The 26,803-nt window shown below is 40.1% G+C and overlaps 1 protein-coding gene across 1 annotated transcript; it reads left to right on the top strand.

Annotated features, from left to right (window-relative positions):
• LOC129779017 (myosin-VIIa-like) lies at positions 1-26,603 on the top strand. Its single transcript, XM_055786251.1, has 13 exons — positions 1-235; positions 9,401-9,538; positions 9,607-9,729; positions 9,815-10,417; positions 10,476-10,988; positions 13,081-13,596; positions 13,650-14,522; positions 22,739-22,945; positions 23,005-24,792; positions 24,847-24,962; positions 25,012-25,174; positions 25,230-26,327; positions 26,388-26,603. The coding sequence occupies exons 1-13, from the start codon at positions 215-217 to the stop codon at positions 26,574-26,576; spliced, it is 6,348 nt and encodes a 2,115-aa protein (XP_055642226.1). The 5' UTR covers positions 1-214; the 3' UTR covers positions 26,577-26,603.
• Positions 26,604-26,803: the final 200 nt, after the last annotated feature.

The following is a 26,803-nucleotide window of genomic DNA, read 5'->3' on the forward strand; positions in this document are numbered from 1 at the left end:
CCGAGTAAGACGGGCTTCCGACCGTATATTGTGGCGCGGTAGTGATTCGAGGATGTGGTACAAAGAGATTGCAGCAACGTATCCGGTGGAGTGACTTATTGTGAATAATTTTAGTTCGGGAACAGCTAGGAAGATTTTGTTCTGTGATAAGTGAACTGTCAAATCAAAATGTCATAGTTGCAACCAATGGTGATATGAATTAAATTGAACGGAAATGGATCAAAAAGAGGAGCTTGTAAGTGTAATAGATAAGTGATCATCCTTTATTGAAGATTAGGACCAACATTGAGTGATCAACTTTATACAATTCACATTGCCAAATTCGTGTCATGAATTTGATGACGAACTCATTTATCAATTTGTGGGTATTTCCTGGCTTCTGATAACAGTAAAACGATTCGTCAATGGATAACAGTCATTTAAGGCACTTCCGTGATTTGTTTGCTGGCAAAATAGTACATCTATGTGATTTTCTAATCATTGAGTTTGCATTCACTTAAAGGGAAAGCGTAACTTTTTATAATGTTGTCGATACTGACTTATTACCAGGTTTATAAAACAAACACATCACTTAGTTACTAAAACATTCAGGTGAACGTGAGGAAATTTCATTGAAGAATCAAATTTCTTGTTATCGATCGGTGCTATTTCAATCAGCCTAGATATGCCTTTGAAGATATCTTGATATTCTTGTAAATCAAGTGCTCTTATCTTGCCAGAAATACTAGTTGAACTGACAGAGCGGATTCTTTTCAAATGATGTTCAGGAAAATCTGGTGACTAAAATAGACTGGAATGGTTAATGTAACTAAACTAAATCATGGACGGAAACTGTCCAGAAAGATCTGTTGTTTCTGGCGTTAGACATTCAATTGGGGCATTGAACGAAATCATTCAATCTGTCTATTTGTTAAATATATTAACAAAAGAAAAAAGTGTGATATTCACTCCTGTTTGATTCATTTTAGGACGTGTTTCAATTCAAAAGATGCTATACTATACTCAATAGGCACATAGGAAGTTTTGAGGGTGTATTTGGATGTAGGATTATTCTTTTTTTGGAAACATAACGTATGCAAATGTACTAATTTCGGATGACGATGAAAAAAACATTCTGTAGTTTAGACATTCAACAATATACCCTATAAAGGACTTATCGAAAATCCTCTTATTCACCGAGTTATAGCCTATTTGGTGATACGGTATCTAACCTGGTACGGCCATAACAATAAACTTCAAACGCGATTTTCTCGAAACTAGTTTTTTCAAACTGGCGTACACGATATCTCAAGTTCTACTGAACCGATTCATGTCGAATTTATATGGATACAATTTGCAGGCATCTCTCTATCGCATGAATCTCTAAAAATAACATTTTTGAAATTTTATAATTTTAAAAAAATCGGGAAACGTAAGAAAAAACGTTTTAAACAGCATTTTGGTTTTCAAGCGGCCGTCATTTGGTCAAAAAAGATGTTTTTAACTTGTCCGAGGTTCATGCGATAGCGGCATCTTTACTGATTCAGAATCTGTTCGATTTTTTTTGTTTCAGATAACCAGAGGGGCTGGAATCGTGTACGCCATGGCACAACATTTTTTGAATCCTCTCACTTCATCAACTCTCAACTATTCTAGTTATGAATATTTTTTCTCCGTTCAATCTTTGTTCTATTGTTTGAAGATTGATGAACAAATAATGATATAATGGATAGTGAAAACATTCTTTGTTTTATTTTTACGGACCTCGGGAAAACGTCCAAAATTCGTGTCCCTACACTAGAATACCCCCTTAAGTAAAATTAATTTTAATGAAAGGACCTTTATGAAGGTTCTCTTGAGGTTCGCAACAGGAGGACGTTGGGAGGGTTGGCGGTCTTCGGTACAACGTTTATTTTCAGCTGGATAATCTCCCCGAGTGATCTCTTGGCAAATATCGTTCTCAAAATATTAAACTTCATTTTCATGAATCTCTCATAAAATTTCTTGAAAATTATCATCAAGCCTTGTACCACATCGATATTTCGTTAATCGGTAATCGAATAAGGCGAGGACATATATTTCTGTAGGTTTTTTATCAATCTATGAGGAAAAAGTACAGGAAAAAATATTCTACTATTTTTTTAATGAAATTTAAAACTTTTCGCTCAATACCTCCCATTATTATTTGCACAGTGGCATTGTCAACCGTATTGTTTTTCACACATCCCGATATTTCTCGATGGAATGGAAATCTGGACAATTTGGTGGATTTATAGTTTTTTCAATAATATCAACATTATTCTGCTTATACCATTATAACGTTTGCATTAAATAGAGGACTTTTTTCGGAGGGGATAAAAAAAATAAGACAGCTAATTGAGTTTGATAAATTTTCCTTTGGAAGATAATTATATAAGCTTACTTGTAAAAAAGTTCTACGGCCTTGCGAGCGACATTTCGGCAATTAACCGGAACATTCGCCATGGCGGCCGAAAACATGCGTACAGGCATGTTTTTGAGTCATTTCTTCGTTTTATTTATCAATTCTTTCTCAGTTTTCGCGACAAAATTGTTGAGTAGATCATACGCTTCAGGTTTGCCCAGAAATTCTCGATGGGACGCAGCTGGGGATGTTGGACGGGTTCGCCGTCTTGGGTACCACATCGATATTCAACCGCTCCATATCCTCTAACGATCGCTTCGAGTAGTGGGTCGACGCCAGATCCGGCCAAAAAAACCGCGTCTTCGCCCTTATGGTATTTCTTGATGAACGACGCAACTTCCGACAAGCACTTCGTACTATAAATTTTCCCGTTCACGGCCAGTCCGGAGCTGATTGTCAGCCACAGCAGCATCTTCCAAGTTCCCTAGGTGTGTGAGAAAAAAAAGCGAAATACGAAGTGCCCTGCCAGTCGTTGCCATCCAGGGTGCGATAGGTCCCGTCGTCCATCGCGATTCGCCGGGAAAATTTACTTGACCATCTTATTCAACCGCTGCCGCTGCGTCAACCAAAACCAGTGGATGGGACTTCTGCTTCCTGACATGTATGTCCATGTTCGCCAAGTACTTTTTTACTGTTTGGCCGGTTGCACCGACCTCCCGGCCAAGCGCATTCAGCGATGTAGCCACTTTCATCTCGATCTTTCTCTTCAGCATACTTTGGAGCTTCTTGTCGCTCAGGGTCGTCAGCCGTCCGGACCCGGCTTTATTTCGATGCTCTGATTGTTTTCCAATAGTGCCATGATGTTATAGATGCCGGAACGGGCGTATCCGGCGTCCACAAAGTGCCGCACGATGTCCGTTTTCAACGCGGCGGGATACAGTTCTTTGAACGCACAAACTTTGGAACGGAGAAGCTTCACTGTTTTTTCCATCATTGTTAAAGTTCGAGAGCTGTTAATTTTTTTCTGTTGACTCATGGGTTACTTTGATTGATGCTGCATGTGTAGTTTCGTAAGTGCGTGTGAAAGTAAACCAAGTCTTTCAATCCAAATGCTGTCATTAGTTTCATGGTATGACAAAAAATACGCTACAGTTACTAGAAAGAAGCTAAATATAATCTGGAACAGACTTAAGTCCATTGCGCGGCAACAATGACAGAGTTTAAAACAAATGCGTTTTTCGCACGTTAAATCAGTTTCATTAAAGTTCTTTTGTTTTTGTAGAATAATTTACTGGTGCTGCCAATTGATTAAAATTGTAAAATTTATTTAAAGGTGTAATCATATCCGTACTGATGATGATTATGTTTTCTTTTATTAGTTATTGTTATTGTGTGTCTCCCCGCGTTCTGATGGACATGGCCTATGTTAATAGTGAATACTTCTGTCAGTGATATAAATTATACACAAAGAAATTTTTATGTGGTTTCTAGAGGAATATTTCGTTCAGAATATTAATATATATTCCCAAGTCGTGGCTGATCTCTTCTATGTTCTAAAGATACTCATTCACAAATTGCATTCAATTTAAACGTCGTGAAATATCTATCTGGGTTAAAATTTTTCTTGGCATGCCTTTGAAAGATATGGATTATTCCAATTCCAGAGAAAATTAGAGGAGCATTTAATCGAAAATTGTACCAGAAGCACAAAATCCTACGCGACTCTCAGATTGAATAATTCATAACTTTCGTTTTCATGCTTTTGTAGTACGAGGATTACAAGGAGTGGTGATACTCACACGTATGCATACGTATTTCCACACATTCACGCGCCTCCTCGCCTACAAACTCATATAGAGGAAAATTACGCATCGTTCGTTAGGAGAGTCGCGTGGGATTTTGTACTTCTGGTACGATATACGATTAAATGATCCTCTAATTTATTCCAAAATTCGAAAAATCGGCTAGAAAAAACCGCTGAACGTATCAATATGAAACGTTCACAAATGTTTAAAGAATACACTAGGCTAAATATTTGTCTTCTTGGATGGCACTAACGTTTCCAGTGGAACTTTTGCCTTCTCAACGTGGGTATTACTTGCGTCATTTTATTAGTAGTACCCACGTTGAGATTTCTATGCCGAATGAATGTATTCTGAAGCGGCAAACTCTAGAATACGCGTGACTACAGTGCAAGTCGGAAGAAATTTCTTTGACGAAAAATCTCCCGGGAATCGTACCCCAATCCCCGGCATAATAATGTGTGACGCTAACCACTCGGCCACAGAAGCACAAACATTAAAATTCACTGCGATATTCGCAGAATTACAGTGGACTTTGTTAGGAACTATAAAAACCCTGTTTTTGGCACTTTTTTGAAATCGATGTAAATAATTTTTTTTTTGCATCAAAGTAACAAATTATTCTTGTGCAAAATTTATTGGAGTTTTTAAAACAGCATTTCGATTTTCCGTGCAATGGTTGTTTATCCGATAATTCATCATCAAAGACGAAGGGGTAATTTTTCATTCAAACTTAAATATCTCTGTATGGGAAGGTCCTACAGGAACTTTCTAGGGACCAAATGAAAGCTGGTTGATGAGGTTAATTGGATTTGCTGTTGAGTTGGTTGACAAAAAATTGTGTTAGTCCACAAAATCTTTGAGAATAAAGAGAAAATTCAATTTTTCATTTCTCCCCGATTTTGTTGCCCACTACACCCACACACACCAACATAAAAATATGTACGTAAAATATTCTAATATCTGAAAACTTCAAAATGATGTACATCCCATGCGTTGATTTTTCATGAAGTAATAGCATGTAAAAAACCACTTAAAATTTCTGACTTCGCACTCTGTTCCTCTATGTTTTTTGTTGAGTGTATTTTTCCGTGCGCAATTTTGAAGGAGGATTTGTGATGGTTTAGCTTGGTTTTCGTTCTACAGGTATGGTTGATTTGGCATTTACATCTTGTAAGATGAACTTGTTGCATTCGGATTTTGAAAAACTGTTTGGCCCCATTCAACAAGATATCGTCAGCATTCACACCATTTCAATCTAATTTTAACATTCAATGAGTGTCAAATATTTGGCTTCGATCAAACAGTGTTTCTAAGAAGGCGGTTACATTACATGCAGCTTTGTGCGAAATTGTGGCCGTACGAACCGTATGCAATCGTGAGGAGTCAACAACTAGACTTTGCAGATCATTTTTATATTTTTATTTACATTTTGACCGAAGACCAACAATGAGTAAGTGTAAGTGTGAAAAGTATTGGTACACTGTATTGCAAGTTTGTACATCATTAAAATGTAAAATAACAAAGTAAGTCATCAATCATACATAAGTGTCCATCTTACCCGCCCTGTCCGTCGTACTCGACTTTCCCCTACATAGAATTGTATTGGTGTGGTTACATTGCTTCTCCTCGCTCCATTAGACACATCAATGAACATATTGAATTTTCACGCGGCACGTATCAACCGCGTAAATTTGCAAATCCGCGTAAATAAAAACCGCGTAGATTCCGAAATCCGCATAAAAATAAACCGCGTAAAAAGCGACTTCAGTGTAGTTTGTATCTTTTCGTCAGTTATCGTATAATCAAAATTTCGTATGTACTTCGATACAGTGTCGAAATTTTCAAAACATGTGTTTTTGGCGCATACTGCAAACACTCGAACGAAATGGACTATGCAAAATATGATTTTACCAAAACTGGCACATTGTTACATAACATCGATTATGTAGTGAATATTTATACAGAGAAATAATTAGCAAATATAACGATTTTTTTGATACATGTAACCAATGTATAGTCATTTTCTGTCGTACATATATGTTAAACGGAACCATGATTCGTAAGCCCAATATCGGCTACATTTTCCCGGCGAAAATGTACGTATTAACCCTTTGCGGTCGTTTGTCCTCTCAGCCATCACAGCAACGAATCATACTAAATAATTTATTCAACGATTTCACATTTTGAAGTCTAGAGAACTTTTTCACGAATGTATACGGAGTTTCTATGAATAATAGGTAACAGTACTCGATATAAACAAAATATTATTAACGTGGAAACATACGAGGGTCTCTTTCAAGAGAAATTAATTCCGACCGCGAAGGGTTCAAATTATATCAAAAGTCTTACCTCCTTATTGCCTTATGGCAACAATAAAAATGGTTAATACGCGCTTTTTTTTTACCAGATATAGATATGACAACATACAAGTTTACTTATATTATCGAGTGAAATATATTAACCTCTAATAGGGACAGTGGGACAGTTGACAACATGTACAAAATTTTGTACATTCTACTAATGTTTGCATTGCCAAACGTATTTGGTGGTTTTCTACCGAGTGTGTAATTTGGGGTGCGGCTGTAGAAAGTGGTTAAAGTGTACAACACTTTACACTTTAACCCCTCGGACAAATTGGACTAATTTCAGATAGCGATAAAAATAACATAAATTTTCGTTAGTTCTACGTTTGTTAAGCCTTCTCTAAAAATGCTTCGGCGCCCATAGTATTTAAAAAAAAAAAATTATCCTAAATTCGAAAGAAATTAAATCCGTTCTGCATATTCAAGAATGTTTAAACTTTCCTGAGTGCTAAGTACTAGTATATATCAATAAAAGTGTTGAACTGCTTGAGAGTACAGCCTAGTGGAGCATTTATATGTTTTTCATTTCATACCGATGAACTTCTTTACTAAAACTTGTCTTCCGAAATTAATTCACAGAAACTATCACCGTTCAAGCTTCCATTGATGGTGGAGGATTATTGTTTCCAAATTCGAGTTGAGGCGGAGCGAAGCATGAACTGAATCTATGTTCTAGGTCCAGATCAACGTGAGAGCTATTTTGACTTGTAGGGTTGCTGATACGATTTTGCTTGTAGAGTATACTTGCGTGTGTGATTTTCGAAATCATTAGCATATAGTAGGTCAACCGTTTTACCGATATGGGTGATTTGTGCTTTAAAAAAATAAGTACGAGCAATCCTTTTTTGTGCGGGGGATTGGGACCGCATAAAAAAATCGTACAAAACTTCACCAGTAGCTTTTCGGTTGCGCATGGCTGTATTGTGCTTTTAGTTGCATGCCGAAACGAGAATACATGATACATTAATACACGCATATGTTCATGACTTCCATTTAATGTATCAAAAAAGACAAAAATACAGATTTTGAACAATGGAAAAACTCAATTCAAATTCAATTACTACACACAATCACAGTCCTATGTCAAGATAGCGTCCGTGCCTCAAGGCCCAGACCCATCAATTTTTTTTTCTATCGGAAATACATGATAGATATGAAAGAATGCCCACGTGGGCAACCGGAGGAAGGATATAGTCAACGTTCACGTGAGACTCTTGAGATGATTATGAAATATTCAATAGTTTAGATAAGCAAAGAAATGTTTTTCTTAACTGTTATTTATACTGATACGTTCCTTCATTCCTCAGGGTGAATGGGTTTTATATGTTTTTCATTTCATACCGATGAACTTCTTTACTAAAACTTGTCTTCCGAAATTAATTCACAGAAACTATCACCGTTCAAGCTTCCATTGGTAGTGGAGGATTATTGTTTCCAAATTCGAGTTAAGGCGGAGCGAAGCATGAACTGAATCTATGTTCTAGGTCCAGATCAACGTGAGAGCTATTTTGACTTGTAGGGTTGCTGATACGATTTTGCTTGTAGAGTATACTTGCGTGTGTGATTTTCGAAATCATTAGCATATAGTAGGTCAACCGTTTTACCGATATGGGTGATTTGTGCTTTAAAAAAATAAGTACGAGCAATCCTTTTTTGTGCGGGGGATTGGGACCGCATAAAAAATCGTACAAAACTTCACCAGTAGCTTTTCGGTTGCGCATGGCTGTATTGTGCTTTTAGTTGCATGCCGAAACGTGATGTTGTTAGATATCATGTCATGAAAAAAATTTAGAGCATTTGATGGGAGAAGGGGAATGATTTCAGAAGTGGATAATTGAGACGCAAATATGCTTTTTTCGCACTGAAATGCATATAAACGATAAAAAAACTAAATGGACGATAATTTCGTCAAATATGCTTCTTTTCATATACAGTACAAAAAAAATCGCGCAAAAAAAAAACGCTCAAAAACAGGATTTACTGTAATCACTTTTGGTACATGAAGCCTATCTTTGAAGTTCATTTGCAATACAACTGTGGGAGGGTTCATTATTAATCGTTCAGGTTTCAGATGTATTTGGAAGATAATTTACAATATTTTTCAAACATGGATAACTTGATGGAATCTCTGGAATATTCGGAAGATTTTCCAGAAAATGGAGAAGAACGTAGCGAAACGAGTGCTATCCCACTGTCTATAATACCTATTCAACAATGGAGATTTGCATTTATGGATTGAAAGATGCAGATTCAGTCCACCATGGCTGATGAGCAATACAGCGATGTTATCATTGCTACAGATGAGTTATGTAAGTTGAGTACAGATGCCGATTATTATTCCATATATTTATCAGAACATAGATGCCATACAACTATTTCCTTATTTTGACATAGGACTATGTTTTTGATTTCTTTATAGGGAGGTAACTCTACCACAAATGTAACGATTTATTAAGAGTTTTCAAACGCATATTACTCAAAATCGTTATCGCGACATATGTTGTGTTATATACCATTGGACAGAATTTCTTGGCTTAATACATGATACATTAATACACGCATATGTTCATGACTTCCATTTAATGTATCAAAAAAGACAAAAATACAGATTTTGAACAATAGAAAAACTCAATTCAAATTCAATTACTACACACAATCACTGTGCCTCAAGGCCCAGACCCATCAATTTTTTTTCTATCGGAAATATATGATAGATATGAAAGAATGCACACGTGGGCAACAGGAGGAAGGATATAGTCAACGTTCACGTGAGACTCTTGAGATGATTATGAAATATTCAAGAGTTTAGATAAGCAAAGAAATGTTTTTCTTAACTGTTATTCATACTGATATGTTTCTTCATTCCTCAGGGTGAATGGGTTTGGCTTCTGCCGAACCAGGGCAATGAATTCGAAATACCATACGCGGGTCGGGTACTTCGGACACACTCTGGAAAAACGCTCATAGTCGACGACGATGGCAACGAAACATGGGTTAAAGACAGTGAGGTTAGTTTGCGCTCGGAAAAACATGGAATTCTTGGAGTAGTACAATGGTTTTTTTGGTCTTCTTGCAGGTTTTCAAGTCAATGCACGTTACCTCGCATAGGACGGTCGATGACATGATAACATTGGGAGACTTACAGGAGTATGCCATATTACGAAATCTTATTGTGCGATATCGTCAAAATCAAATCTATGTAAGTAGATAAACAATCAGTCCTTTGGTTTGCTCGAAAATGTTCAATAATCCGTACACTGTCCATTAATCTTTGTTACTAACAGACATATACTGGTAGTATGCTGGTGGCGATTAATCCGTACGAAATTTTACCGATATACACCTACAGCGAGATAAATTTGTACAGGAATAGAAAGATTGGCGATTTGCCACCGCATATCTTTGCCATAGGCGACAGTGCGTACCAGGAAATGCGACGCGATGGCAGGGATCAGTGTATAGTGATAAGCGGGGAGTCGGGTGCGGGGAAGACCGAGAGTACAAAGCTGATCCTGCAATATCTGGCGGCGGCCAGTGGAAAGCACTCGTGGATTGAACAGCAGATCATCGAATCCAATCCGATACTAGAGGCGTTCGGCAATGCGAAAACCGTGCGGAATGACAATTCGTCACGGTTTGGAAAGTATATCGATGTGCACTTCAACAGAGATGGTGCGATCGATGGGGCTAAGGTTGATCAGTATTTGCTGGAGAAGTCCAGAATCGTCAGTCAGAACATGGGGGAACGGAATTATCATATTTTCTACTCGATGCTGGCGGGACTGAGTAAGGAGGAGAAAAAGTTGCTTGAACTGGAGGATGCATCGAAGTATCGATACCTTACGGGTGGACAAACGTTGAGCTGCGAAGGAAGAAATGATACAAAGGTGCGTAGTCTATTGAGTAAAGATAACCGTAATTATCAAGAATTTTTGCCGATTGTAGGAATTCGCAGATGTACAGGCGGCAATGAAGATTCTCTCGTTCACGGACAATGAAATATGGTCGATTTTGAGTCTCCTGGCAGCGATTCTCCATCTGGGCAACATCAAGTACAAAGCAATTATGGTGCAAAACATGGATGCAGTTGAGGTAAATGACAGTACGAATGCAACGCGAGTCGGGGCTCTGTTGGGCGTATCCAAAAATGTTTTGGTAAATGCGTTAACCAGGAGAACCCGAATCGCGCACGGAGAACGTGTCGTTTCGCACATATCCAAAGAGCAAGCTTTTGAGGCCCGGGATGCGTTCGTGAAGGCAATCTACGGGAAGATATTTATCATGGTTGTAGATAAAATTAACAGTGCCATTTACAAACCCTCGCCGAGGTCGTGGATATCGATTGGTGTGCTGGATATTTTCGGGTTCGAACAGTTTGATACGAACAGTTTTGAGCAGCTGTGCATCAACTTTGCGAACGAGAACTTACAGCAGTTTTTCGTCAAACATATCTTCAAGGTAAATTAGAGAACGTTCATGGCAGCAGGGCCATATTACTCATGGTGTCGGGCCGCAAAAAAAATAAATAAAGAAGGATGGTGTCCCGTGCACGACTACATTGTTACCGTAGGACTACGAAACTATAATTGGTGAAACAAGTGCAGGTCACACTGCTGAAATATATCTTCTTCACATCTGGCTTGAAATACACTGAACTTTGACGCTAATTTAATCCGGAAACAGTGCTCAAATTCACGAAAAAAATTGATCGATCGGAAAAAAAGTCAAGATTTCTCGGTCATCCTGTTAGCGAAGGCAGTGACAGCGAGGCTTTGTGTTTTGTGCAGTGTTTGCCGATGGACCGTTTCACTGAATAATTCGCTTTCGTTTGTACAAATATGATCTTACAGAAATCATTTCCCCCAGTGGCATTCTTTTGCTTTAACATGCTACGAATCGTGACACAAAAGAGAACGAGACAACACTGCTTCTGTTGGCCCTTTGTGATACTCGAGCAAGCAAACCAAAACCGTCATGAACGATTTCGGTGCAAAAGTTTATTTTTTTGCCTCTAACTCACTACATGTCGAACCTCTCAATGCATCATGAAGCAGCAGAACCATACGGACTACGCAAAGCGAATGATTCATATTCAATTAATGCAACAGATACTGACCCACAATTGTCAGAGAGTGTAACCTATGTGAATATTTAGCTAGCTAGATGCTTGGGGAAGGGTAGTCAAAAGTTTTACTAGTAACACCGCTCCAGTGAGTAACAAAAACTCTCTCGTTTTAGCTCTTCTCCCATTCGGCGCTCTCCGCCATTTGGCGGTGACCGATGACGTAATTTTTCATATATCATTTATCGCTCTGCACTTGTCTGTGCAGCGGTTATTCGCTATAGCTAAAATGGGACGAAATATGCGGTTCAAACTTGTATGCAGGCTTCGAGACACAGCATGACACATTGTGGTTCATACAATATTGACAGATATCCAAACACTGGTTTTGCGTTTAGATTAGTTTTCTAAATTGACCTTTCTTAAGAATAGAGGCGAATGAACTGAGAATGTCTCAGAGTCTGAGAAAGCCTTATAATTCAAAACTTCTTTAGCATTACGAATATTCACAAAAAACTTTTTTCCAGCAAAAATATTGATAAAAATCAATTCACTTTTGGTTACTTCGAACACTGTTTTAGGGTGCATTGAAGTTTTTCAGATAACTGTTTAGTCGGAAGTTTTTGTGGCGTGGTTTTGTAGCAGCTGTTGAAGATGGATGATTCATGATTCGTCCTTGTTCTCGCGAGAACAATACACGAAATTCGTGTCCTTATTGCCGAATTGCCAATGCACGAAGCACACTCCGTGTGCATATATTCTTCTCGTACTAAACACGTTGCTGCCTGATGTGATTATATATTCGATAACGTATAAAATCAACAATTCGTAAGTGTGATCCAATCATACACAACCAATCTCCACGGTATATGAAAATATTTCTCTTCTGTTTTGCTTCTGCCCGTCAATGCAAGCTCTGCACCATGCTTATATATTCTGAGAATACATTCTGATGCGAAAACTTTTGCACGTCCGTTCAACACGGTAGCAAAATAGAAAATGATTTTTGTGATTTCAACAGTTTGCTCTCAAAGCAGTTTTTGAGCAATGGAAAAAAGTAACAAACATCACTCATAAACCTTTTAACTTCCGAAAGGGATTATCATATAACTTCGTTCCGTCGGTAAGGAGAGATGTATTAACACTCAAATCACGAAACACTTGTATCATGAAACGTAACGCTTTCGTTTTCAAAATTTTAAACTTAGACCTCAGCACAGATGCAATAATAATGTAGTGCAAATATACAGAAGCATTCTACACCAGACGGCGCGAAAAATGAACATGAAAATCTATTTCATAAAAACGTGCCCTGTTTTATGATTTGGCACCATTACCGAGAGACGTAGTCCTACGCAAAACAAAAGTAGATAACACCAAATGAGCCAACCAGAATAGCCCATCGGGCCACATGCGGCCCGCGGCTCGGAGGTTGGGTATAGCTGTCTTAGGGATTTCAGTGTGTTGAGAGCGCGTTCCTAATTCCAGATGGAGCAAGCGGAGTATACTCGCGAGGGCATCAACTGGACCAACATAGATTTCATCGACAACCAAGACGTGCTGGACATGATCGGAATGAAGTCTCTCAACATTATGGCATTGATAGACGAGGAAACGCGGTTCCCGAAGGGGACAGATCTAACGATGCTGTCGAAACTGCACTCAACGCATGGGACGAAGACGATCTATTTGAAGCCCAAATATGATAATGTAGCTTCGTTCGGAATTCAGCATTTTGCGGGTACCGTATTCTACAATGTGACTGGGTTCCTGGAGAAAACGCGCGACACCTTTAATCCAGATTTAAAGGAGTTGGTGACGAAGAGTAGTAACGAGTTTCTGGTGACGTTATTTGGATCGGACGATTCGTTGGACACTTCGAAAAGGTCTATTACATTATCGTTGCAATTCAGAAATTCGCTAGAGTCTCTAATGAGAACGCTGTCATCGTGTCATCCGTATTTTATCCGTTGCATCAAACCCAATGAATTGAAGAAGCCACAAGTAATAGAACTAGATTATATCATGTGATAAGATTTTCACCATGTGTTTTTCAGATCATCGACAAAGCATTGTGTGTTCGGCAGCTACGATATTCCGGTATGATGGAAACGGCAAAGATCCGGAAGGCAGGTTACGCGATAAGGCACACGTATTCTCAGTTTGTGGAACGTTACCGCCATTTGGGAAGAAATATTCGACCAGCGCACAAGATTGATTGCATCATAGCTGCCCGACAAATTTGTCAACGAGTGCTGGCAAACGTCCCCGAGCAGTACCAATTTGGGAAGACGAAAATATTCTTGAAAGAAAGTCATGATGCTGTGTTGGAATCAGAGCGATCCATTTTCTATCTGCGTTACATCGTCCTCATTCAGCGGGCATTCCGGCGGGTGTTATTTTTCAAGTATATCAGGAAACATCGTAACGCAGCAATTACAATACAGAAGCACTGGCGGGCACGAGGGTTCCGATCGAACTATCTGGTTATAAGAAACGGCTATCGCAGGTTGCAAGCAGCGGTCAAATCTCGCGCCCTGACGTACCGATTTGGGAAAATTCGTGATGTTGTTCTAAGGCTTCAGGCCCACTGTCGTGGATACCTCGTTCGCAAGAATTTGAAGGAAAAGAGAACCTATAGGTCGCAGCGCATCAACGAGTTGCGGGTGTTGAAGAGGAAGGAGGAGATACAGTTCAAGCAGGCCGGAAATAAACGATGGCGAGAGGATGCTGATGCGAACTATTGGCTACGTATCGGGGAGCTGGATCGTGAGCTAGCTTTGGAAGTGGAGCCCAAGAAGCCAGCGGTGGTGAAACCGCAGCAACCGATTAACGCCGAAGAGGACAACAAGATTGTGGACGATGTTTTCGGATTCCTGGACGGACCAAACAGTCCACGGCCAGCTGTCAAGCGACAAGCGTCGTTCGCCGTAAGCAAAATGTTACAGTATTTTGAAGAGAAAAGTCGTAATCAGAAACTCATTCCTCCCAAGCTATTGTCTCGTCCCGTGAACTACTATGAATCATCTCGGTTATGAGCCATGTGGGTGGTTAACTGTTTTAGAACAAATCTCATTTTAATACTGCTATCAGTCCTTCCAATGCCACACTCAATGCACAACACTCGAATCAATAACTACAGACTGTAAATAAACCCTGAACACTGGCCATCGCCAAACAACACTGTATTTATTTCATTTTAATTTTTGTTAGGGGATTGAAAAAATCATCAAATCGTTAAATTCCGAATTTTACGTTGTACCGATAACGGTATGTGAATGAAACCGGTGTGTTATCAATATCAAAAACAAACTAACATTGTTTATGTATGATTTATGTTGTGGGATTTGTATGGCACATGTAAATTAAAAACCGGACTCGAAAAAACGCAACAGGCAAAAATGATCACCAAAAATTCATTTTAAGTCCTCTCCTAGGCTAAATGCCCGCAGCTTGGACTTAACGCTACCCATAAAATCTTGCGCAACACTTGCATCATCTTTCTTATACAATTTCATCCACTCTTTCTTCGAGTTCTGCTTGTTTTTGAAGGACTTCCTTGTTTTCTGGAACTTACCCTTCATAATCGCGCAGAATATTTCGATTGAGCAAAAATTTGGCGAGTTAACGAGAGGCAAATCCACTCCTGCGGCACAAAACAACTTCGTGCTGGTCGTTATGTACGGCTTGCTGAATTTGCCACCCCCACAAATCGACTGCCACACCAAGTACTTCTAGCGAATTTATCGACCTTGTTCTTCCGGAATTTCTCCGGAACATCCAAGCGGAACTTGCCGACGAAAACTTCGGCTGCACCAACCACTCACGATACAGCTTCTTGGCGCGGGATTCTGCTAGCGTATTCTGTTTATCGGTTCGGTTAGGCGTCTTTCTTATCTTGAAGACATGCCTTCACGGGGTCGGTCGTCTTCGCTTTTCTTCCGCTGCCAGCTCGTCGCTGGGCCGTCTGGGCCTTCTTGAACGATTTTACCATATGGGACACGGTCGAATGGTTGATTCTCAACTGATTCGCGATCCAGACCAGACCAGATCAGTGGTCTGGATTTTCCATGACCGCACCCATATTTTTTGTCGAAGCGCTCCATGCTTAGGAGCGATAACCACTTGACAGATTGTGATTAAGTTTTGCTCATTCTTCTTCTTGAATGGCGTTAACGTTCCCTGTGGAACTTTTGCCGTCTCAACGTATGTATTAACTAGCGTCATTTATTAATACTTAGTTGAGATTTCTTAAGCCAAATAACACGCCTTGAATGTATTCCGAGGGGCAAGCTATAGAATACGCGTGACCACAGTGCAAGTCGAAGGAATTTCTCTGACGAAAAATCCCCCGGCCAGAACGGGAATCGAACCCGAACACCCGGCATGATAATGTGAGACGCTAACCACTCGGCCACGGGTGCACTAAGTTTTGCTCATGTAAACATCAAACTCTAAACTAGTTTTATCCAAAATTTCATCAATTTTTACCCATGCAATGAAAAGTTTTACACAAAAGAAATTGTTGCATTTTTTCGAGTACAATCTTCAAAACCTAATCGATGAATGTAGGTCAACTTATAAATTTCGTTTGATCACTTTTTCAATTTCTCCTCTGTAACTGTAGGTAAGCGTAATGTATAGATTCCCTGTGAAACTCATGACACAACATTCAGTGCACGATATATCATTGGTTTTAGAGTATGCAATGTAAATAAACTTTTCGGATTAGTCATATTAAAACAGTTCTAGTCCTGGTACTCGTTTAAGGTTTATTAATTAAGATTAAGAGTCGGATTATTGTTAATTTTTATTACAGTCAACAACATTTTTATTTGAGATATCACTGCCAAACGTTTGCATAAACTGTACTCAGAATAGAATCATCCATATGAATGTAATCATAATCACAGAAAATCATAACTCCATAATATTTTAAGTATAGGGTTTAGTATATGTGCTGTCGCTACACATTTCTTCATTATACACTTTACTGCAATCTAATGCAGTTTGTTTGGTTTCTACAAAACCCGCGCTCATCATAAAATCCGTTTATTATTTGTTTTTTTTTAAAGGTGCGCATGATAGTTCATCGTCTCTTTTCATACAGTTGATTCACTCGATTGCCGCTTATCATTCATTTTCACTTTCTTTGATATCATCAATTTTCTACAATCCCTTGTTCCATTTCACACGTGTGTGGCGTCTCATGTGCGAGTAAAAGTGACATGCCGCATATTAAGCTTACCAATTTCCTGTTGCACACAGAGGTCCAATAAAACGATGGGTTCACAGTTGTGAAACAATGTTGTCGGCACCTTTCATCGCTGGGGTAACCGTTCAGTCATAGCGAATTGATTTATCACACCAACAGGCTACTGACCCTTTTTTGGTACAATTAATTAGATACGGAAAATTAATCTCTAATGATGATAACAGGTGTAAAACCTTCGTAAGAATCCGATGTACGATTTGTTCGGCTCTACGACTTCTATTTAGAGCCCTTCAGTTCGAATTTTACCCTGTTTGCCTAGAGCCCTGATAACTTATAATCGGTACGCTTTCAATCGTACATATATTTGATTCATAACAAAACGTTATTAGGAAAAATGATCGGGATTTATTGTAGTTGAAGAAGAAGCTGCTGGTGAATCATGGAAGACACAGTGCTATAAATAGATGATAACGTTTTAACTGTTTCAATATTCCGAACAGACTCCAAATTCTTTTGAAAAAATAAATTTACCGAACATCAATGTTATGAATAGTTGAATAATTAAAACCCCGATAGTCCCTAAGGCATACCTTACCGTATAACAACATTTACAGGTATTAAAACAACATTGATGTTCAGTTCGGAACTTGGGGCGAAAAATGAAGTGTTTGGAATTTGAGACAAAACGGTACATCACAAAACCGAGGTGCCGTTAGTGAGCAATGCGGTCAGAAGTCTCCGTCGAAGAATAGGGGAAATCAGGGTAAACCCGACACCCTAAGAATTTCCACATATTTCCAAGACCTCCCATGTTTCTTTGACTTCAAGTCGTTACAAAACCTCTCTTTAACTATTCATGAACTATTCTACAGTATCTGTTGATCATTTCTTGAGCAGAACTCGAATTTTGATAGAATACTAAAATTGATGTTTTTAGATATAAAAAAATAAATAGGAGTGTGGGTAATATCGACACCCTGTCGGGTAAAACCTACACCTTTAAAGAAACGAATGAAAACTTGTTACAATAATTTCAAAGTATTTAGAGGCTATCTGCATACTATGTGGACCTTGAAGAATGGAGAGGGGGATAGTTGCAAATTGTATGTATTTGGATTGCTCATATTTTGAATGAATGGGCCGTTGCGCGTTGAACGAAGAGATACCAGGTTTTTTTGTTGACATGTCCGGTCCAACACAAACCAAGCTCGGTTTTATCCTGAACGAAGGTGTCGGTGTCACCCCAAATGCACTCGAAATTTCAAAACAATGTGTTCGAGCATTGATGGGCAACAAAATCACCTACCGTTTCAATAAAATACACTGAACAATTATCTAAGATGAATTTAGTTAACAATAATGTAGCAATAATAGCTAACAAATTTCGTCATTTTTGGCAAAAAAAGGTTTTTTTGGACCACCCTAAAATGGAAATGGTCACCCTAACAAAAAATAAAAAATACGGGTCTCATAATTTGCGATAAAGAACAAAATATTTGACGAAAATCTGAGAACCACTATATCACTATATAGGGGTAGTGGTCACCTGTTTGTTTGGTAGTATAACAATTGGAACCGTATTGATAGTCATGTTATGTTTGAAGAATGTCATGACTTTTGAGTCATCCTGTACTTCAGTGTAGCTGTCGCGTCTCAAAATATAAATAAAAACGAAAATCGCTCTCTCGGTAGATATTCGGCCGTAGTTTTGTGCGTTTCGAGTGTAAGGAATTTCTAGTGAAATTTAGTTTATTTGACCTGATATTTTCGACAAATCAACAGTTTGGACGACCGTTCATATATTCTGAAAGAGGTGAATAGACATTTTGTTCAATTTCAACGATTATTTGGCATATTTCGTTTTCAAAAGCTGACATACATAAACATAGACCCAGAAAAAATATGTCCCCCAATCAAAACCAAGCCTCATTATGAAAAACATTATGTGTTTCCTACAATGTTTTTGTACGTATGAGTAAATTTCAATTACGACTCTAGGTGAATAGGCCTTGCTCATTCCATAGATGTACCTACTATTTCAATAATTTAAACAAATTTGGCCAAGAAAACAAACATAAATCTATCCCTTCTAGCGTGATATGTGCGATTGACACCTTTGTCCCCCACAGGGGACTTTACCTTCTCACAAAAAAAAAATCGATTTATCAACTCTAATTTTTTTCTTCTAATAATGAAAAAAGGTACTATTTTCAACTTTCATAATAAAAACCGCTAACTATCTTGAACTCTAATAACTTGATCTACAATATTTTTCGAAGAACGGGAATTTTAGTGGTATTTGGACGCAGGAAATGGGCATGTTCCTCAGGGTGACAACATTCCCCCCAGTTCCCCAATATTTCATTAAACCTGCAAAAAGTCAGATGAATAATAAATTTCAGATAAATGTGTAAAAGCGGCAAAGGCCATTAACGCGATTGCCAGAATTATTTCAAACAATACTGGTCCAAGCAGCAGCAAGAGGTGCATTCCTACCACCGCCGCTCCACCTGGTCGGCAACTCTGAAGACTCCTCGAAACCGAAAGAAGCTGGAAGGCACGTTACGGATCATGGCCTCGCGAGTCGTGAGCGAGTATAGGATCATTTCATCGGAAGCTGTGTGTGTTATCGTCGGGATGATCCCTATCGGCATCACTCCAAATGACAGCAAAAGTGGAAGTGGTGGAGAACGGAATAACCGACGTAGAAAGATAGGAAGACCGCGCGTTGTTACGAGCGACCAGAGCCGCCTTGAAATCGGAGATACGTAGTAGCAAATCAAACTGCTATAGGGAGCTGTGTCGAGACGTCGACGCAAATCCTTGATGTGGAGCATATCGAATCGTGATGGCAAAAATCCGTGGTTCAACGATTCCTCTGGAATTTTGTCTGGAAAATCTCGAGGTCACCGTGAAAGGACTCTTTCCGTAGCACGACCCACCGACGTGGCCATCCATACTGTACGGTGAAGACAAAGCCGTGAACGCACGAGTCACTCATCGCTGTGGTAAAATAATTAAAGATGAAATAAGCACCAGGCCACGATGGAATCGCCAACGTGGTCTTGAAATCGGCGATCCTTGCTCTCCCCGACATGTTCAGGATGGTGCTGCAGAAATGCCTAGATGACGGTCACTTCCTTACGAAATGGACCACCAGAAAAGCCTCCTGGGGATACAGCATCGTATAGGCCTATTTGTTTGTTGAACACTTTAGGGTTATTCTCCAGAGACTGGGGGGTGGTCACGGATTGTCAAAAATGCAGTTCGGGTTCCGGAGAGGAAAGCCAACAGTGGACGCTAATCGGACAGTTATTGAGAAAGTTCAGGTCTCGCTTAAACAAAAAAGAAGAGGTGATCGTTACTGCGCGGTGATTTTGATCGACGTGAAGAGCGCCTTCAATTGTGCCAGCTGGGTGGCCATCGCCTAGGCGTTACACAGAGTGAAGAGCCCTGGCTACCTATACAGGATACTGAGGAGTTATTTCCAGAATCGGATCCAGGTATACGACACAGACAGCGGACAGATACTGAAGAACATCTCGGCGGGAGTTCCACAAGGTTCCATCCCAGGTGCAACGCTTTGGAACACGATGTACGACGGTGTACTAACGCTGAAGCTACCCAAAGGTGTGGAGATCGTGGGCTTCGCGGACGACATTGTAACAACGGTAATAGACAACTAGACACGATGGGTAGCTGGATGGACAGTGTTAAGCTCCATATAGCACATCACTAAACCGAGGTGCTGTTAGTGAGCAATCGCAAAGCAGTGCTGCGGGCAGAAGTCTCGGTCGGAGGACATACCATCGCTTCGAGGTGGGCAGTGAAATACCTCGGAGTTATGATCGATGACCGGCTAAACTTCAACGAGCACGTCGATTACGCATGTGGGAAGGCGGCAAAGGCCATCAATGCGGAGGTAAGGATCATGTCAAATAGTTTTGGTCCAAGCAGCAGCAAGAGGCGCTCTTGGCAAGCGTATCTTCGTCGACACTGAGGTACGGTGCATCACTCTGGCGGAAGACAGCGAGTGCTACAAACGCAGGGCAACCAGAGGTTCGGAAAACGATGAGAGCGGAGTCGATGGACAAATGGCAGCCATGGTAATTCAATGGTAATTCAGCATTTGGACATCAAGACGTCCTACCTTTCGAAATTTTTGAGGGGGAAGTACTTGAGAGCCGGAAAGGAACAGCTAGTGTGCCGACTCTGACGCAGTATTCATGGGGTTGCACCATCTGATCGCTTTGGTGGAAGTTCTGTTCAAAACTGTTTTCAAGGCTGCCGAGGTCGATCGTTGCCTCTGGTGGAAAAACGAAAGTTCTGCGGTGGATATATGCAGAAAATCTACTACTTGCGTCAATGGATACGGTTGTAATAACTAATATTGCAACTTTTGCATGCGAAATCCAAGCTGATCCAGCTCGGAGGAATGCGATACTTTCTTGGGGTTGAACTGCGGCCAGAAGTCGATGAGTTCAGGATTAGTTTGTATAATTTCATCGACAATTTCCTGAAGGAGCATGAAATGGAAGAACCTAAAGCAGCTAAATCGCTAATGGATACTTGGAGCTGGTCGATTCTATATTTTTTTCGATAACTTGACTATATGTCGCAGCTTGTTGGTGGCTGAACTTGTTAAACTTTTTGAATATACTGTTTCTTTGTATCTCTTAGAAAAATTATATCTAAAATACTCCTTATACTCCTGTGGTAACCGCTATGGAAAAAAATACCTTCAGTTTTCCACTGAAGAGCACAGCTTTCACTGTTGTAACACCTTATCCATATTCGGTGCACTTCTACACTTCTACATGCGATGCACTTTTTTTTTTATCCAAAATATATATTTTTATTAAGGCTCATATGGCGTCAACCTGACGGGGCTGGGAGTTCAATATTTCGACAATGTTTGCCTTATAACTATGTTAGTAATATGTAACCGATTACTCGCGGTTGGCTCGAGGTTAGTATTACAAGTGTTTTTGTAATTGTGATGTTGCTGTCTTCAATGATCTGTACCTGTGCCCGACACGGGATACTTCCTATTGGGATGCAGCTGACCATTAATCAGCAACGCCCCCCTAGTCTGTACCCCATATCTAGCGTGGTGCGTCTTCTCGAGGAATCCAGGATAGAATGGTCACTAGCCGGCGCAATCATCGGCTAGTGACCATTCTATCCTGGCTGATTAATGGTCAGCTGCATCCCAATAGCGATGCACTTTGATGTCACTTTTAATCTGGAAACGAGTTCTCAAAAATTGAATTATTTATCGGAAAAATACCAAGAAGTCATTTACGATTCATCAGTCATCCAGCTAGCGATTAGACGGTAGAGAGGCTTTCAAAATAGCCTTTATCAAGGTTAAGAGTTTTAGTTTTCCATGTTGGCTTTTTCCAGGCTAGAGGAGAATGAACTGAGAAAGTTTAAAGCTTATATAATTCAAAACACCATCATCACCATTAAGTCCGAAGACACTCCTAAATTCACATATACTCTCGTCTGGCAAAAACATTACAACAATTCGCTCTTTATTACTTATCATATTATTTTGGAATGCAACGGAATTTATTTAACAACTTTTTAATAACTCTGATATTTGTTACAACACTACCATTATTTACCTTTGACAACGCATACAATCAAAAAAAAAAAATTACACACAATTCAGACATAAACAAATACTTTTCACCTAACTGTATGAAAACCGACGTTATATGTCCTATTTAATATTTCACTTCTACCCGTGAGTGTAAGCTCTGTACTATGTTTGTTTCTGTGCATATGCTGGGAATGCATTCCACTGTATTGAGAGCAGTTTTAAACGGTAAAAATACCTGTAAATTAAGATACAATATCCTAAGCAATTCGATGTATCCAATGTAAGACATGACCCCAGCATTTCGATGGCTTAATTTTTTGCAGGAAGACACTCCAGCTGATATCTCGTTTAACGACAAACCGCCTGATCATGAGGTAAATTTTCCTTTCCGCGAGGATCTATCGGATTATAATTTCCCCAAGTACGCCGCCACGTACTTTGCTAGCAACGTGTCATATCAGTTTAGCAAGCGTAAGCTTAAATCCTCGCTGCTTGATCTTACGAGCCCAGCCGATGTTATTTCTGCCCAGGTATGCCCTATATGTCCGGTGAATACGAGGGTTATGGTAATAGTTTTCATTTCAATCAGGCTCTCTGGATCACGATCCTACGATTCATGGGAGATATGGCAGAGGCTCGATATGAGGATGATAGTGAGCAGGGGAAGCAGAAGCCTATCATGCAGAAGTTGACTGTCACACTAGGTCGCAATTTTGCCAAGACGAAGGACTTCCAGGCTTTCCAGCAGAACTTATCTGAGCACGAGCGCAAGCTGATTCACAGAACGCTGAAGCGCAAATCGAAGATTCCGAGTGAGCTGAAAGCGATCGTGGAGAATACAGACGAAATTGCGGACTATCAGGAATTCTTGAACAACCGGAGCTCGAACCTCGATAAACTGCACTTCATCATTGGTCATGGTATACTGAACAAACAGCTGAGGGATGAGATTTATTGTCAAATTTGCAAACAATTGACGAACAACCCGACTTCTACATCCCACGCTAAAGGATGGATTTTACTTTCGTTGTGCGTTGGATGTTTCCCAGCGTCGGAAAAGTTTGAAAAGTATTTAAGATCATTCATTCGTGACGGACCTGAACTGTATGCTCCCTATTGCGAACATCGCCTCGATCGTACACTCCAGAACGGTTCCCGAAGACAACCGCCGTCTTGGTTGGAACTACAAGCTACTAAAAGCAAACAGTCCATATTGGTTCCGGTGACGCTAATGGATGGATCCGTTAAGCATATTGAGATCGATTCAGCTTCTAACGCCCGTGAGATGTGCGAGAAGATTGCTCACGCCATAGAGCTGAGGGATGTTTTCGGATTCTCGATTTTTGTGATGCTACAGGAGAAGGTTCTGTCGTTGCAAAGCGGTCAGGAGTTCATCATGGATGCGGTGTCCAATTGTGAACAGTATGCGAAGGAACAGGGCGGTAACGAGCGAGATGCACCGTGGAGAATTTTTTTCCGCAAGGAGATGTTTGCTCCATGGCACGATCCGTCGGTAGATCCGATTGCCACGAATTTAATTTATGCCCAAGTGGTTCGTGGAGTCAACTTGGGAGAGCTTGTTAGTACCTCGGATAAAGATATTGCGATGATCGCAGCCTTGCAATATTACGCCGATTATGGCCATGAGCTGAATGGCAACACACTTCAGGATCGACTGAGCGACTACATTCCGAGGAATCTAGTGAAATCGGAAACCGCTTCACAGTGGTCACAATTGATAAGTGCCGCTTTTAAGAAAAGTAGATGTGTGAAGGAAGGATTGCAACGAATAACGGCCAAGGAGGATATAGTATTGTTCGCTAAAATAACGTGGGGTATGATGTTCTCCAGATTCTACGAAGCAGTTCAGATTGATGGCACGAAGCTGCCAGCGAGTAATATCATCATTGCAGTGAATTGGTCTGGAGTGTATTTCGTAGATGATCAAGAGCAGGTGCTACTTGAGCTATCGTACCCGGAAATTATGCAGGTTGATTGTGATCATGTCGATGTAAATGATGTGGGGACGTTATTCATCAACACTATACGAAAGGAAGACTTCATCTTCAAGACGTACGAAGCGAACTGCTTGTATGAAATGATTAGTTACTTGCTGAAAGAGTTGCGAAATAGGAGCATCTTCGCAATTGCCACTCGTACATATTCCAGCGAAACTGAGACGGAATCGATGTTGAGTCTGTTGAAAGGTGATCTGATTAATCTAGGGCAAGGGTTCACCGGTGGAGCCATACTCGCAGAGGACGCAACCTGGGGTTATGGGGAGTCGAATGGGAAATCGGGTTATTTTCCAACCGAAGCGGTCTATGTTTTACCAACTGTAATGCCACCTCCGGCATCCGTATTGACGTTGTACAGGGTAAGTTAATTTGAACGTAGGTAGATTTATTGATAATATTGAATATTTTCATAGAAAGGGGGCGTCCTCAAGCCGAAAAAGCATGCTGCTCCCAACTACAATACAATACAGAGGAGAAAGATGCATAGCCTTCAAACATACGCTAGTGAACATTTCAGGGCTCCCATAAGGTAATGGTTAACCAAATCGAATGCTAAGTTTGAATAATTATATTTTTAGCATCACTTCTACGTCCACAACTTTGAGTAACGTGAGGAGGTCGTCATCTGAGGAACTTTGGAAGCACACACGTGAACCGATGAAGGCTCCACTTCTGCAGAAAATAGTACACGATAAAGAGAGGGCCGAATCAGCAGTTACTATCTTCACCAATATTCTCAAGGTATTGCTATATTCGTAATCATATCATGTATTTCATCTAACATTCTCATTTCCAGTACATGGGAGATCTACCGAAAGGACGAGAAACAATAAATACGGACAGAATATTTACTCCAGCACTGACCGACGAGCTGCTGAGGGATGAGGTATTCTGTCAAATTATGCGACAGCTGACGGAGAATCAGATCCAGATCAGTGAAGAACGGGGATGGGATTTGTTGTGGTTGGCAACGGGGGTGATGCTACCTAGTCAGCCGCTTCTGAAAGAGTTGTTCCAGTTCCTCAGGACAAGAAAGCATCCAATAGCTCCGGAATGTTTGCAGAGAATACAGAAGACCATGAAGGTTGGACGAAGAAGGTTCCCTCCGTATATTGTGGAGGTGGAAGCGATTCGCTATCGAACAGTTGAGATTTATCACAAAGTGTACTTCCCGGATGATACAGATGAAGCGTTCCAGATCGAATCGTCCATGAAAGCTGCTGACTTACTGCAAACTATCACCAGAAGACTAGAGCTGAAGTCCAGCGAAGGATTCAGTTTGTTCATCAAAATTGGTGATAAGGTATTCTCTATGCCGGAGGAATATTTCATATTTGACTTTATACACGAGCTAATGGAATGGATAAGAGAGACGCTTCCCTCCAGGACGAATGACAATCGAATTTCTTGCGAGTATCAGTTGTTTTTCATGAAGAAGCTATGGATTAATGTGGTGCCTGGGAAGGACCCTTACGCGGATCAAATGTTCTATTTCTTCCAAGAAGTGCCTAAGCTGTTGCAAGGTTACTATAAAGTAACGAAAGCAGAAGTAGTAGAGCTGGCAGCTTACATATTCTGGGCGGTCTACGAAGAACAGGATATACAACTATTGAATAAATCATTCGCCGATATGATGCATTGCCTGGTTCCCGAGGATGCTGTCAGAATGCAGAAGACTGATCTCTGGAAGAAAGATATTATTTCGAAGGTCACTTCTTTGAGGGGCATCAGTACCTCGGATGCGAAAACAGAGTTTTTGAAAATTGTTTGTGAATTTCCAACGTTCGGTTCTACGTTTTTCGTTGTCAAGCAGGTTACAGATCAAAATCTTCCGGAGACATTGCTGGTAGCGATCAACAAGCATGGTTTCAATCTGATAGATCCCCGAACGAAAGTACGTAGTAATATTATGATAATCAAGATAGCGCAAATCAAAGTTTTCCATTTTTTACAGAATTTATTGGCTGAATACAGCTTCATGGAACTCAACTTCTGGAGCTCGGGAAACACATATTTCCACATAAAGTTCGGAAGCATGATGGGATCTTCCAAGTTGCTGCTGGAGACGAAACAAGGCTACAAGATGGATGACTTGCTGGCTTCCTACATACGACTCTACAAAACGCATGGACACTGTACATGAGTAGAATATACATAAAGTAATGTGAATTCATACATGGTAAATGGATATGAAAAATTAACCTAAAATGTTCATTTACGAAATTTTTATTGTACCGCATCCTAAGGCCAAAATGTCTATCATTATTACTATTATACATTGGTTAATGTTCTTCAGTTCATCGTACGCCAATATGGAATTGTAATATTATGGCTTCTGCACTTGTACAGTGCTTCCCAATGGGACGATTG

This window comes from Toxorhynchites rutilus, chromosome 3, assembly GCF_029784135.1.
Source record: "Toxorhynchites rutilus septentrionalis strain SRP chromosome 3, ASM2978413v1, whole genome shotgun sequence".
In the NCBI taxonomy this organism is placed as follows: domain Eukaryota; kingdom Metazoa; phylum Arthropoda; class Insecta; order Diptera; family Culicidae; genus Toxorhynchites; species Toxorhynchites rutilus.